This window comes from Myotis lucifugus, unplaced genomic scaffold (genome assembly GCF_000147115.1).
Source record: "Myotis lucifugus unplaced genomic scaffold, Myoluc2.0 scaffold_157, whole genome shotgun sequence".
NCBI classification, from domain to species: domain Eukaryota; kingdom Metazoa; phylum Chordata; class Mammalia; order Chiroptera; family Vespertilionidae; genus Myotis; species Myotis lucifugus.
Window position 1 is genome coordinate 307,413 of NW_005871205.1, and position 12,472 is coordinate 319,884.

Below are 12,472 nucleotides of genomic sequence, written 5' to 3' on the forward strand. Positions count from 1 at the left end.
TAAAAAATATTCCTTGAGCTGCTTACTTTTCCTGAATAAGTATAATGTTTACTGTCATACTACATTGGTTCTCTCTGTCTTCCACATTAAAAATTTTCTTTCATGTGTTTTTCAAACTTTGAACTTTTATGGTTAATTTGCCCAGTAGTAATCAGGAGTTTGATAATTTCCCATTTTTCTTTTGAATTTTAAGTATTCTAGTTATGGTAAATAAGACATGTTTTTATACTAATTAAGACTTTAACTTGCCTTAAAATCATCATAATCTTTCTCATTTTACATATAAGATTGTTACCTATCAGGGTCTTTCTTTTTCATCACCTTCTTTCCTGACCTCTTGAAGGATGAGTATTGGGAAATATAAGGAAATACAAACTCTCATAAATAAATTAAAAACTGATGATCTGGTCATAGTCTTGTCTGATTTCTTCAAATACCTCAGGCAACTTTTCTCCTTTTGTCCTTTATACAATAAAACAGACGACTGCTAGCAGGTGGTTTTGTTGTTGATTTTTTGTTTTGTTTTGTGTTTTAAAAAATTCTCTGTGAGGGGGGAAAAATAATTCCCATTTACTGCATGCAATTTTCCCCTACTGAGGTCAGTGGAAGCTGAGAAGCCAAACAGTGGCAATTCTTGCTTAATCAACAGAAAGAAATGCAAACCAATAAAAGAAATAAAGAAGAGAAGAAAATGTTTGACCAAAGAAAAACTTACTGAAAAGATTAAAGAACCAGGACCCAGAAGAGAAAGTTTATTTCATGAATATGGTAAAACAACAAGGCATAGGGTAATTAAAAGCAGACTGAACTACATATATACAGCATACCATAGTGCTATTACCATATCAGCATTAAATAGATTCAGAAACAACCCAGATGACCATCTAGTTCAACCCCTTTTATTTGTTAATTGCTGAGAAAACACACCCAGAGAGAGTAAGTGACTTGTTTAAAAGTGGTATTAAAAGCTGAGTTTGTTCAGCACCCTTTTCACTGATATAAGACCAAAGAGTGCCTACTTCATGCACTGCAACAAACATATGTTAAATATGTATTTCATTTAGTGTTGGTGGCGGGGATACAATGAAATAAAAGAGGGTGACCTGTAATTGTTGTTATTACCTAGTTCTGATAAAAAAGTAAAGTAGCAAAATATTTGGACACCTTGCATTAAAACACGGTGATACTGGCACATGATTGGATACAGATCAATGGAACAGATGGAAAGTCTAAAAATAGATTCCAATCTCAAATCAGTGAGGAAAAATATTGGAACAGTTGGATATATATTTGGAAAAAAAATAAAATTGTATCTATAAGTCACACTACATTGGAATAAATGCCAAATAGACCAGAGATCTAAATATAAAAAATGAAATTATATAAGTAATAGGTGAAAATATCAGTACATTCTTTTATACAGTATGTCCTCGGGTTACGTTGGAGATCCGTTCCTATGGCGCGATGTAGTCGGAACCCACCTACATAAGCACCTACATTACTCACATGGAGCACATACACAGCAGTAATGAAGTGAAACAGTGAAAAAAATCTAAAAGAAAGATAACAATTCCTGACTTTTATTTGTGGTAAATAAATAATAAAAAACATAAAGCACATATATACATATATCAAAATGACGGAACTTTTTTTTAAATAAATAAATGGGAGATGGCAATGAAACGACATACGTGAGTTGTAACCCGAGGACTTGTCCTAGCTGACACTCAAAATCAAGAAGCAATAAAAAGAAAAGAAAAATCCAATTATAGAAAACTTTTAAATGGCAAGAACAAACATAAAAAATCACCACAGTAAAGTCAAAAGACAAATGGCAAACTGAAAAAAAAAATCACAATCTAAATTAAGTCAAAGGGCTACTATCTCTAAAATTTAAAACATACACAAAACTCCAAAATACAGAGTGGGGTAGGAAAGACCCACAACACAACAGAAAAAATATGCAAAACATATAAAAGACAGTCAGAGAAGAAAAAATTTAAATAGTCCTTAAAAACATATATAAAGATATTCAACTTTCCTCATAATAAGAGAGATGCATTTAAATTATACTGAGATACTAATATCTTCATCCACATAAATCCAAAGTTCAACAACAAAGCCTACAGTGAGGCTGTATAGAACTAGACACCCTGACACATTGCTGGTGGGACTGCAAAATGGTATAGTCTAGAGCAGCGGGTTCTCAACCTGTGGGTCGCGAGCCCTTTGGGGGTTGAACGACCCTTTCACAGGGGTCACCTAAGACCATCCTGCATATCAGATATTTACATTACGATTCATAACAGTAGCAAAATTACAGTTATGAAGGAGCAATGAAAATGATTTTATGGTTGGGTCACAACATGAGGAACTGTATTTAAAGGGCCAGAAGGTTGAGAAGCACTGGTCTAGAGAGAGGAATTTAGTAATAACCAGAAAAATTCCAAATGCATTTACCCTTTTATAGAGCAATCCCACTTCTAGAAATCTTTTTGCAAAGATTCATTAGGCAAAATATAAACATACTTAGGTGCAAGGGTATTCACTGTGGCATTATTTGTAATAGCAAAACCCATATGCCCATCAATAGGGGCTTGGTTGACTAAACCATGGTTTACTCCCAAAGGCAGTATGATAATATAAATAAGAAAGATCCCTATGTATTGATATGGAGTGATCTTCCAGATATATTATTTAAAAAACAACAAGATGTGTAACAATATATTTAGTATGCAACCAATTATATAAGGGGATAAGAACATATAATACATATTTTTGTATGTTTGCAAAAAGAAATACTGATAAGAAACAACCAAAAATAGTCACCAACAGGAGGAGGAAGAGAATGGGGTGGGTGGGATACAGAAGCAAGAGTTCTCTGAATATACCTTGTTGTATAGTTTTGACTTAGCTAACCCTAAAAGTTGATAGCTAACTGGAAACAAATGAACCTAACTATGCAAAGTTTATATAAAAATATAGAGAAAACAATTATTTCACGTTGCATTAGAATACAGAATTGACTGTACATCCTTGGTGAAATATGTTCTAAGAACAAATAGAGCTGCAAAGAAATCTTAAACTTTATTCAGTAGTTTGTAATCTAATTGTCTGCAGCAATACTAGTATTGTTTTGAAACTATTATAGGATGATACAAATAAGTGATTACGTTAATGCTGTTAGGAACCATTTATAGGAAATATGGGGGGATAGAGAAACAAATTAAATCTTCACAAGGAAGCAAACAGATAAATCCAGAGGAAGGACTTTCTAGAAAACAAATCACTGAGTTTGGGCAACATGGAGAGAAAAGGGGTAAGGAGGTGGGAGAGGGACTGATCCATTTGGATTTTGACCTGATAATTTCTACCTTGTCAGTTCTTCCATGCTTTTAAAATACTTTATTCAGTACTTTTAGCTGTTTTTAATGGGAAATTCAGTCTGAAGAGCCAACTATATTACCAAAAGTAGAGAATATAGTATTTTTAGTTTCAAATAAGAACAAGAAATACAGATAAAATGATTGGCTTTCCAAACTGTTGATTAACATAGAATAGTTGTTCCCTGGCAGGTAATTTGTTATGCTTTTTAAAATGTTGGCGTAATCTATTTTAGGACAGTGTGTTTCACAAAAGAATATGTAAATGAATTTACTACTTAGTCTAGAATACAATAGTTGCCTAAATAGCTGTAATTCTGGACTTCACAGACTTATGAAAATGTAATGTGTCTGAATAATACCTAAAATAAGTTGTAAAAAACTCTTAAGCCAGAAAAAATTATTTTTGGAGTAACAGTAATATACTATTTTATTTCATAAGTATTTCTAAAACCATAAGATAAGGACAGTTTGGTACAATTCAAATACATTAAAATGTTCCCCCTTTTTCTTTTTGAGAATTTCATAATAATTTTTGAATAGGAAGAAACAACTTGGTATGTCCCCAAACTTAGAAATAAAACACTGCCACTATTATTGGAATTTTTAAATTATATGTAGCAGAATCTAATATTAATACATCCTAAACCCAAATTCATTTGAATCCATTAGTTAATGAAATAATATGCTCTTTCTTTCAAACTTAGGTACGGGTAAGTATAATGGAACTGGGTAACACTACTTTGATATGAGACTTCCTAAAATTAAAAGAAGAGGTTTAAGTGTTTGGTAAGTTGACCCTCAGCCACATCCCTTGAAGTGTAACAGAGTATGAACTGAAACAGAAGAAACTTAAATGTCAAAACATTTCCTATTTCCACAACAATATTGCTGAATGGAGTATTTTTAACATTTTTAAATCATAAGATTGATGACTGGTTTCTGAAATCCATAGAAAAAAATCTTAAGAGTCCAAGAATGAATCCTCAAAGCGAAGTGGGAATAAAGTACCTAATCAATAATAAACTTCTAACACTGCAGACTTTTAAAATGTAGATACTTTTCGAGGAACATTAACTTTATATAAAAGGTGACTCCTAGAATATAGTTAGCTTCCTAAGAAAATAAATTTCAAATTTTAATACTAATTCTAATTGGGGTAAAATATTGGCAAATGTAATTTAGAGAAAAGCAGAGGATTTAGTAACTAGGCATAAAGAGATTTTCCTTAAATGTAATATGCTAATAATTGCTGGTTTTTAAATGGTAACAATTTGTAATGAATATGCCATTACCTATATTGGCTTTCTTTTCTAAGGTAAACTGACTATTCTGGAAATTACACAAGTTTTAACAGATTATGCAATCAGTCCACTAAAGAGTGGAGCAGAAGCTATCATAAATCTGGTCTCATTTTATTAAACTCATGACCAAAAGTTTTCCTTTTTACATTATTTCACATAATTTTAAAAGTATAAATTGCTTTCTCAGAATATAAAATGTAAAACAGTTTGAAGAAATCACCTGAAATTGATGCCGTTGTTTTTAAAACATAAAATCAGATAGATGGTCATTCATATAGTATCAAAGATGTCTCTGGAGAAAACAATACTTATAGCCACTCACTAAGCAGTTTCATAAAAAAAAAAAGGAACCCTTAACCCTAAGGTCATAAAATAAGACATATTTATTTTACCACATGAACTGATAATTAAAAGCATAAGATGCTCATTAAAAAATGTAGCCTTGCTTGTGTGTAGCCTGGGAAAATGATCCTTTATATCAGAAAGATAAAGACAAAATAATCATATTTAAGTATTTCTTACTTCCCCAAAGGAAGATGAACATTTAAGTGGCTGATAAATTTGAAAAGCTGATTATACATAATAACCATCATGTTGGGGGAATACATAAAAATAAAGCAGTTTGTATTGTTATTTTAAACAGTGACACACATAGAAAGGTAGGAGTTAAAAATAGTTAAACTAATATCGTAGAAAACCATCCACGAGGAAGGCCAAAATCATTTTCAACATGTAAAAAGAATGAAGAGTAGAGGCATTAAGAAGAACCACAAATTCTGCATGAGGCAAATGTTAAAATGTGGAACTTAAGCTCAGACAAATACCCAGGAATGAGTAAGGGCCAGGTCTAACGTGCCTGAGGCATTTCATCCTATAGCAAATCTAAACTATATAGATATGCTTAATGCTATAAATTTAGGGAAAAAACGTGTGTTTTTTTGTCCATTTTGTAGCGTGTGCACCTCTTGCAATAAATTTGAGTCAGCACCAATGACAGCTCTGCAGTCCTCCTATGTGGTACTGATCAGGTGGTTGCAGAGCTCCAGCTCACAGCAACACAATGCAGCTGAGCAGGCAAGCACAGCTCACAGCCAGAAGCGGTTCCTACTCTCCAGAACAAGGCGACCTTTAAGCTTAAGTTTCCCGGAGAAAAATGAGATGCTGATGCTGAAGACGACACTATGGTAAGATGTTATTTAAATCAGTAAAAAATGGACCTCGGAGTTTTTCTTTCTTTTTTTTTTTCTTTAAGAAAAAGTCAACCTTAGGATTGAATATATATTCAATAGCAAGTGCATGCATCAGAAATTTGCTGCAGTGTTAGTGGAGGAATTTCTTGTCAATATTCATTCACTTTGTAAATATACACTGTTTTCTTTTAGAATCGGCACTGAGATATACAGAAAAAAAATCACTTTATAAAATGTGAGGTTTGAAAGTATGGTGTTGGTTTGGATTTTGCAAGTGCCTTAAAATGCTTTGCGAGGATATATTTATCCTAAAAACACAAAGATAAATCTCTAAGTATTGCTCTAATATCTAAATAAAATTTCACCCTACACACACTCATTGACTATTACGTTACTGCAGAGATTGAAAAAAAGAGATACGACAGCCATTTTCCCCCTTCTGAATAAAAAGAATATTTTCAAAAACAGTAATTGCTTAAGATTCTGACTCTTTATTTGTAGAGAATGCCATTTTATAATATTAAGGCTCTGGAAAGATAAATAAGAAAAGGGAAAAAATAAAAGAGAAAATGCAGGGAGAGTAGGGAGAGACATTCTCTCCACATAGCCTCAATTGAAGGATTAAGCATTTGGACTATAAATGAAGGGGATCTTTGTTAGTTTAATCACTGGAACAATTATAAAAGGACTCAACAACAACGAGGTTTATTGAAAATTTTGCCTAATGCTAACGGACCCATGCAGATGCCTAATTGTATTTGCATATTAAAAGAAGGGTGTATCTGTTTGTTTCTAGGCTTTGATGGAATATCAGATACTGAAAATGTCTCCCAGCCTGTTCATCCTTCTGTTTCTCACACCGGGTATTTTATGCATTTGTCCTCTCCAATGTATATGCACAGAAAGGCACAGGCATGTGGACTGTTCAGGCAGAAACTTGAGTACATTACCTTCTGGACTGCAAGAGAATATTATCCATTTAAATCTGTCTTATAACCACTTTACTGATCTGCATAACCAGTTAACCCAATACACCAATCTGAGGACCCTGGACATTTCAAACAACAGGCTTGAAAGCCTCCCTGCTCAGTTACCTCGGTCCCTCTGGAATATGTCTGCTGCTAACAACAACATTAAACTGCTTGACAAATCTGATACTGCCTATCAGTGGAACCTTAAATACCTGGATGTTTCTAAGAATATGCTGGAAAAGGTTGTCCTCATTAAAAATACACTAAGAAGTCTTGAGGTTCTCAACCTGAGTAGTAACAAACTTTGGACAGTTCCAACCAACATGCCCTCAAAACTACATATGGTGGACCTGTCTAACAATTCCTTGACACAAATCCTCCCAGGAACATTAATAAGCCTGACAAACCTCACACATCTTTACCTGCACAACAACAAATTCACATTCATTCCAGATCAAGCTTTTGACAAACTCTTTCAGTTGCAAGAGATAACCCTTTATAATAACAGGTGGTCATGTGACCACAAGCAAAACATTACCTACTTACTGAAGTGGATGATACAAACAAAAGCCCATGTGATAGGAACCCCCTGTTCTAGCCAAATATCATCTCTGCAGGAACATAACATATACCCCACACCCTCTGGATTTACCTCAAGCTTGTTCACTGTAAGTGGCATGCAGACAGTGGACACCATTAACTCTCTGAGTATAGTAACTCAATCCAAAGTGACCAAAATACCCAAACAATATCGAGCAAAGGAAACAACATTTGGCGCCACTCTAAGCAAAGACACCACCTTGACTAGCACTGACAAGGCTTTTGTGCCCTATCCAGAAGACACATCCACAGAAATGACCGATTCACATGAAGCAGCAGCTGCAACTCTAACTATTCATCTCCAAGATGGAATGGTTACAAACACAAGCCTCACTAGCTCAACAAAATCATCCCCAACACCCATGACCCTAAGTATTACTAGTGGCATGCCAAATAATTTCTCAGAAATGCCTCAACAAAGCACAACCCTTAACTTACGGAGGGAAGAGACCACCACAAATGCAAAGACTCGCTTACCTTCTGCGGCAAGTGCTTGGAAAGTAAATGCTTCGTTTCTCTTAATGCTCAATGCTGCGGTCATGCTGGCCATCTGAGGGTCTGCATTTTCTGAAACTAATGAAAGAACTCCTCCCTGATGTATAGTTGGGAAAATATGCCCCTATCTAGCCAGTGATTCAAGCTATATTAAATATTCAAGAAAGCCAGTGTTACCCTTCTGACTCTAATGTAAATGAAATAACTTGTCTTAAATAAAAGAAGTGCACAATGTCTTGGTACTTGCTGCTATTTTACTGTCTTAAGTAAAACTAATGCATTTCTTTTTTTAACAAAATATTTTCTTTTTAAGGCTTCAATTTATTGCACAAAATATAAAGCATCTAAACTTTAATATGTATTTTATGTATGTTTACACTGTCAAACATCTGGAGGGGGAGGGAAATAAATGGTCTCTATGCTCATAACTGTGTCATTTGGCTTCCTAGTCACACCAACTTAATCTACATGGTCGACTGTAAATGACCTAATCATTTTTGTCCCAGGTACAGGACCCTGATAAAGTCTTTGCAGTAAATGAAATGTTGGAGGTATCCAAGGATTTTGCTAGTAAAGTAAAACTGTGGTTGCTACCCCATGAATGATTATGCCACATCATTCTTTTACACACAAGCCATAATTGTTTTAAATCTAAATGATGTCCTGCTTCTAAGGAACTCTTGGCTACTTTACAGATTATATAATGGACAAAAGCTCTTCAAAAAGCTAGAAGACACTAGGCTTTGCATTTTAATAAGGACAGTTTAATGGTTTTGCCTTTTGCACTTAAGAAAAGTATTAAAACACAATAAAAAATTGAGGCTTAAAGTCATGAAAAGAAACAGTTTTACTGTATATTTAATAAACCATTTATTCATGGAAATTTAAATATTTACAAAATTAAAAGTCTTCATGTGCGGGAGAGGAAAATTTATTTTTTGCACATTAGAAATTAGAAATTGACTTACCTAAATTAAAAATAAGACTAGTGTCAGGATAAAGCCATGGGGGTCTAACAACCATGGGCAGTACTAAGGGAGGGAGGGAAAGGAAAGGAGAAAGGGAAAAAGGATGGGGTTCATTTGATGCTGCAACCAGATGATGAACCCAATAAAACAGACAACAGGACTACTGGGCATGAAACAAATCTTAACACTCCAAATCAAATTGCACTGGGACCCCCAACTCCCACTAGAAGAAAATCAATAATTTTCTACAAATATAAAAGTAAGCCACCTTTTGAATTAGAGACAAACCTAAATAATAGCCAAGAGTCAGAAAAAGAAGCCCTGAAACAAGGCTAGATTAAAATGCGAGACAGCATAACTGAAGTGGGTAAGCCACAAACGAGGTATTTAATTTGGGAGACATAAGGAAGAATCTATTTCAAGCATTCCTAGTTGGGAAAAGTACAGAAAGAAATATTTATACTCCTTCCCAAGAAATTTTAAAATTAAGATAGAATTGTTTCCAGGGTTGGGAACATTTCTATTGAGACAGAGACAGACAGACAGACAGACAGACACACACACACACACACACACACACACACACACACACACACAACAATCTTCTAATGTGTTCTTTTCTCTCTCTTTTTAAGCATCGGGCTTACGGAAAAATCACTGTTAAGCTTCAATACAGCAATTCCTCTTCTATGTTGACTAGTACGGTGTCACTTGAAAATTTTTCTGCCCCAGCAAACCTAATTGGCTCACTATGTCAGGGAATTTCACCATGAAGAAAACGGGTTATTTGAAATAATCCCTAAATGGTTTTAAAATGCGTTACTTTTCCAAATGGGTAAGCTGTTCCCACTTCCTCCCAATCACTGATCTAGTATCTTCACCATTGCTGAGAGAGGCTAACTGCTTAGATAGTTTCTACTCTGTCACACACTACCATCTTCTAAAAAAAACTCATATTTCACAAAAGGTTTCTCAGAGTTAATGTCTTTCACTCTAAAGGTAACAAAAATTAAATGTTGTCATATAAATATTTAGAAATATCTTAGAAATATAGGGGAAGTAAAATTATGAATTACATCTTTTATCAGCAACCTATGGATTCCAATAACATTACTGACAGACATGCAGATGGAAAACTCAGGACATTTACAAGTACAACGTATGTCAACTACACAGACTTTAGTCCTTAGAAGCATTATCTATTACAGTAATTAGATAATACTTCCTTTTAAGGAAATTATGGCCTTATTAATGGAGGTGGGCTCATTATTTGCCACCAGGACAAGAACATTACTGGGCTCCATACGCATTTCAAAATGCATTAGTTCTCAGCATCTAACTCTCAAGCTCATAAGCTATACATTCAGCCCTGGCCGGTGTGGCTCAGTTGGTTGAAGCATTGTCCCGTACACCGAAAGGTCGTGGGTTCAATCCCTGGTTGGGGGAGGCAACCTACAGATGTTTATCTGTCACAGCAAAGTTTCTCTCTCTCTCTCTCTCTCTCTCTCTCTCTCTCTCTCTCTTTCTCTCAAGTCAATACATACATATCCTTGGGTAAGGATTAAAAAGAAAAAGACAGACATCCATCCAACCCTTAAAGCTTCTATTTTACAAGGAACTTATTTATCACCTGTCAAGAGGATTCAAATAATACAAACACAAAAGCAAATACATAAGGGATAAAGTAGTGGTGAATAAGGTGTGCGCTGGTGTCAAAGGTTCTAGGCCTAAATCCTACCTCTGCCACTAGAACCCTGGACAAGTTAACACTGCTCTACATCAGAGCTCACTTACCCTTACTTAAATGGTCACAAATATGCGCTACTCAATAATCTTCCATAACAATGCTATGAAGCAATATAAATTCCTTTAACAAACACCAAAAATGTCAGACAAAAGTCAACCTAAAATCTGTTATAAGATTATTACTTTTGAAGTACATTTTAAGAACTATCATGTAAATACCAAGTATTTACAAACATAATGCTTAAAAGTAAAAAATTATATTTATATTAAAATTAGAATCAAGCACCAATATCCATTATAATCAATCCTTTTAATGTTATTTGGGAAATTCCAGAAACAGAAATAACAGATAAAATTACAGAAAAATAAGAAACAAAATGATTATTATTAACAGAGGAAGTAATTGTCTATCTAAAGCAGGGGTGGGGAATGTCCGGCCCGAGGGCCAGATCATTTGGTCTGGCTCTGCCAAGGCATTAAGGGTGAGTTAATTAAATGTTTGACCAAATAGAGCAGGCTAATTTTTAAGTTGATAATTTTGTATGGCCAGCAAATGATGTTATAAATACCAAATGGTCCTTGGCAGGAAAAAGGTTTCCCACCCCTGAAAAGGATTCCTCAGGAATGTCTTCAGAAGAATAACTTTAAATAAGTAACAAAATAAATATGAAACATTAAAGGTTTTCTCATGTGCTCGCAACAAATAATTAGAAAATTGCAGGGAAAAAATACCATTCATGACAGAAACAATACATCAAAATAAATATAACATTCACACGAAATGTGTAGGGCCTAATGGGAAAAAGGTAAAACACAGTAATGAGAGGTACAAACTTGACAGAGATGATAAACAGAAGTCTCTTCATTCGTTTATTTTTTCACTCAATAAATATTTATTCAGCACCTGGAACGCACCAGGCACCAAGGCTAAGTACAGGAGGTATACCTTAACTCACAGTGTAAAGTGGTGATTATTTCCAGTATAATTAAGACAACTCTGACAAACATTCTTATGGGATTCTTTTGGGAACATAACATGAAACACATTCACCTGGGAAAATAAACAGGCAAGAATAGAAAAAGGAAGAAATAGTAAAGGTACCTTAGCCTTTCTTGAGAGGAAACATATTGGCTATAAAAATTAAAGACAGAATGGTAGTGGCATAAAAACAGAAAGATAACCCAATATAGAATTCTCTCATTTCCTCATAGGGTTGCTGTGAGGAAAAATGAGATAATACATGTAAAGTGCTCAGTGTTACACAACATTACTTAACACACGGCAAGCTCTGAAACACAGTTAACTTTAGAAGGGAAAAAAATCACAAATCAAAGAGGAAGGGAAAGATTCAATAAACAATGCTGGGAATATTGGAAAAAGTCCAATTTCACACTCACTTCATGTGCTATGCCTATACAGCAAACCAAAAAAGGTAACATTAGGCCATAGCTGGTTTGGCTCAGTGGGCAGAACATCAGCCCGCCCACTGAAGGGTCCTGGGTTCGATTCCGGTCAAGTGCATGTACCTTGTTTGCAGGTTGCATCCCAGTCCAGGTGTGTGGGAGAGGCAGCCAATTGATTTGTCTCTCTCACATCGATGTTCCTCTCTCTGTGTCTCTCCCATACGCCCTCTCTCTAAAAACAATGGAAAAATATCCTCGGGTGAGGATTAAGAACAACAACAACAAAAATGCTTTCTTTGCCCAGCTGGCATGGTTCAGTGGTTGAACATCGATCCATGAACCAGGAGGTCACCATTTCGATTCCCGGGTTGCAGGTTTGATCCCCAGTGTGGGGCGTGCTGGAGCATGGGG

The 12,472-nt window shown here is 34.9% G+C and overlaps 2 protein-coding genes across 2 annotated transcripts in view; one reads left to right on the plus strand and one right to left on the minus strand.

Moving 5' to 3' along the window:
* The window catches only part of NF1 (neurofibromin 1), a 230,024-nt gene that overhangs the window by 63,437 nt on the left and 154,115 nt on the right, over positions 1 to 12,472 (minus strand). The window lies entirely within an intron of this gene.
* On the plus strand, positions 5,658 to 8,368 carry OMG (oligodendrocyte myelin glycoprotein). The gene is made up of 2 exons (XM_006095492.3): positions 5,658 to 5,871; positions 6,674 to 8,368. The coding sequence occupies exons 1-2, from the start codon at positions 5,869 to 5,871 to the stop codon at positions 8,000 to 8,002; spliced, it is 1,332 nt and encodes a 443-aa protein (XP_006095554.1). The 5' UTR covers positions 5,658 to 5,868; the 3' UTR covers positions 8,003 to 8,368.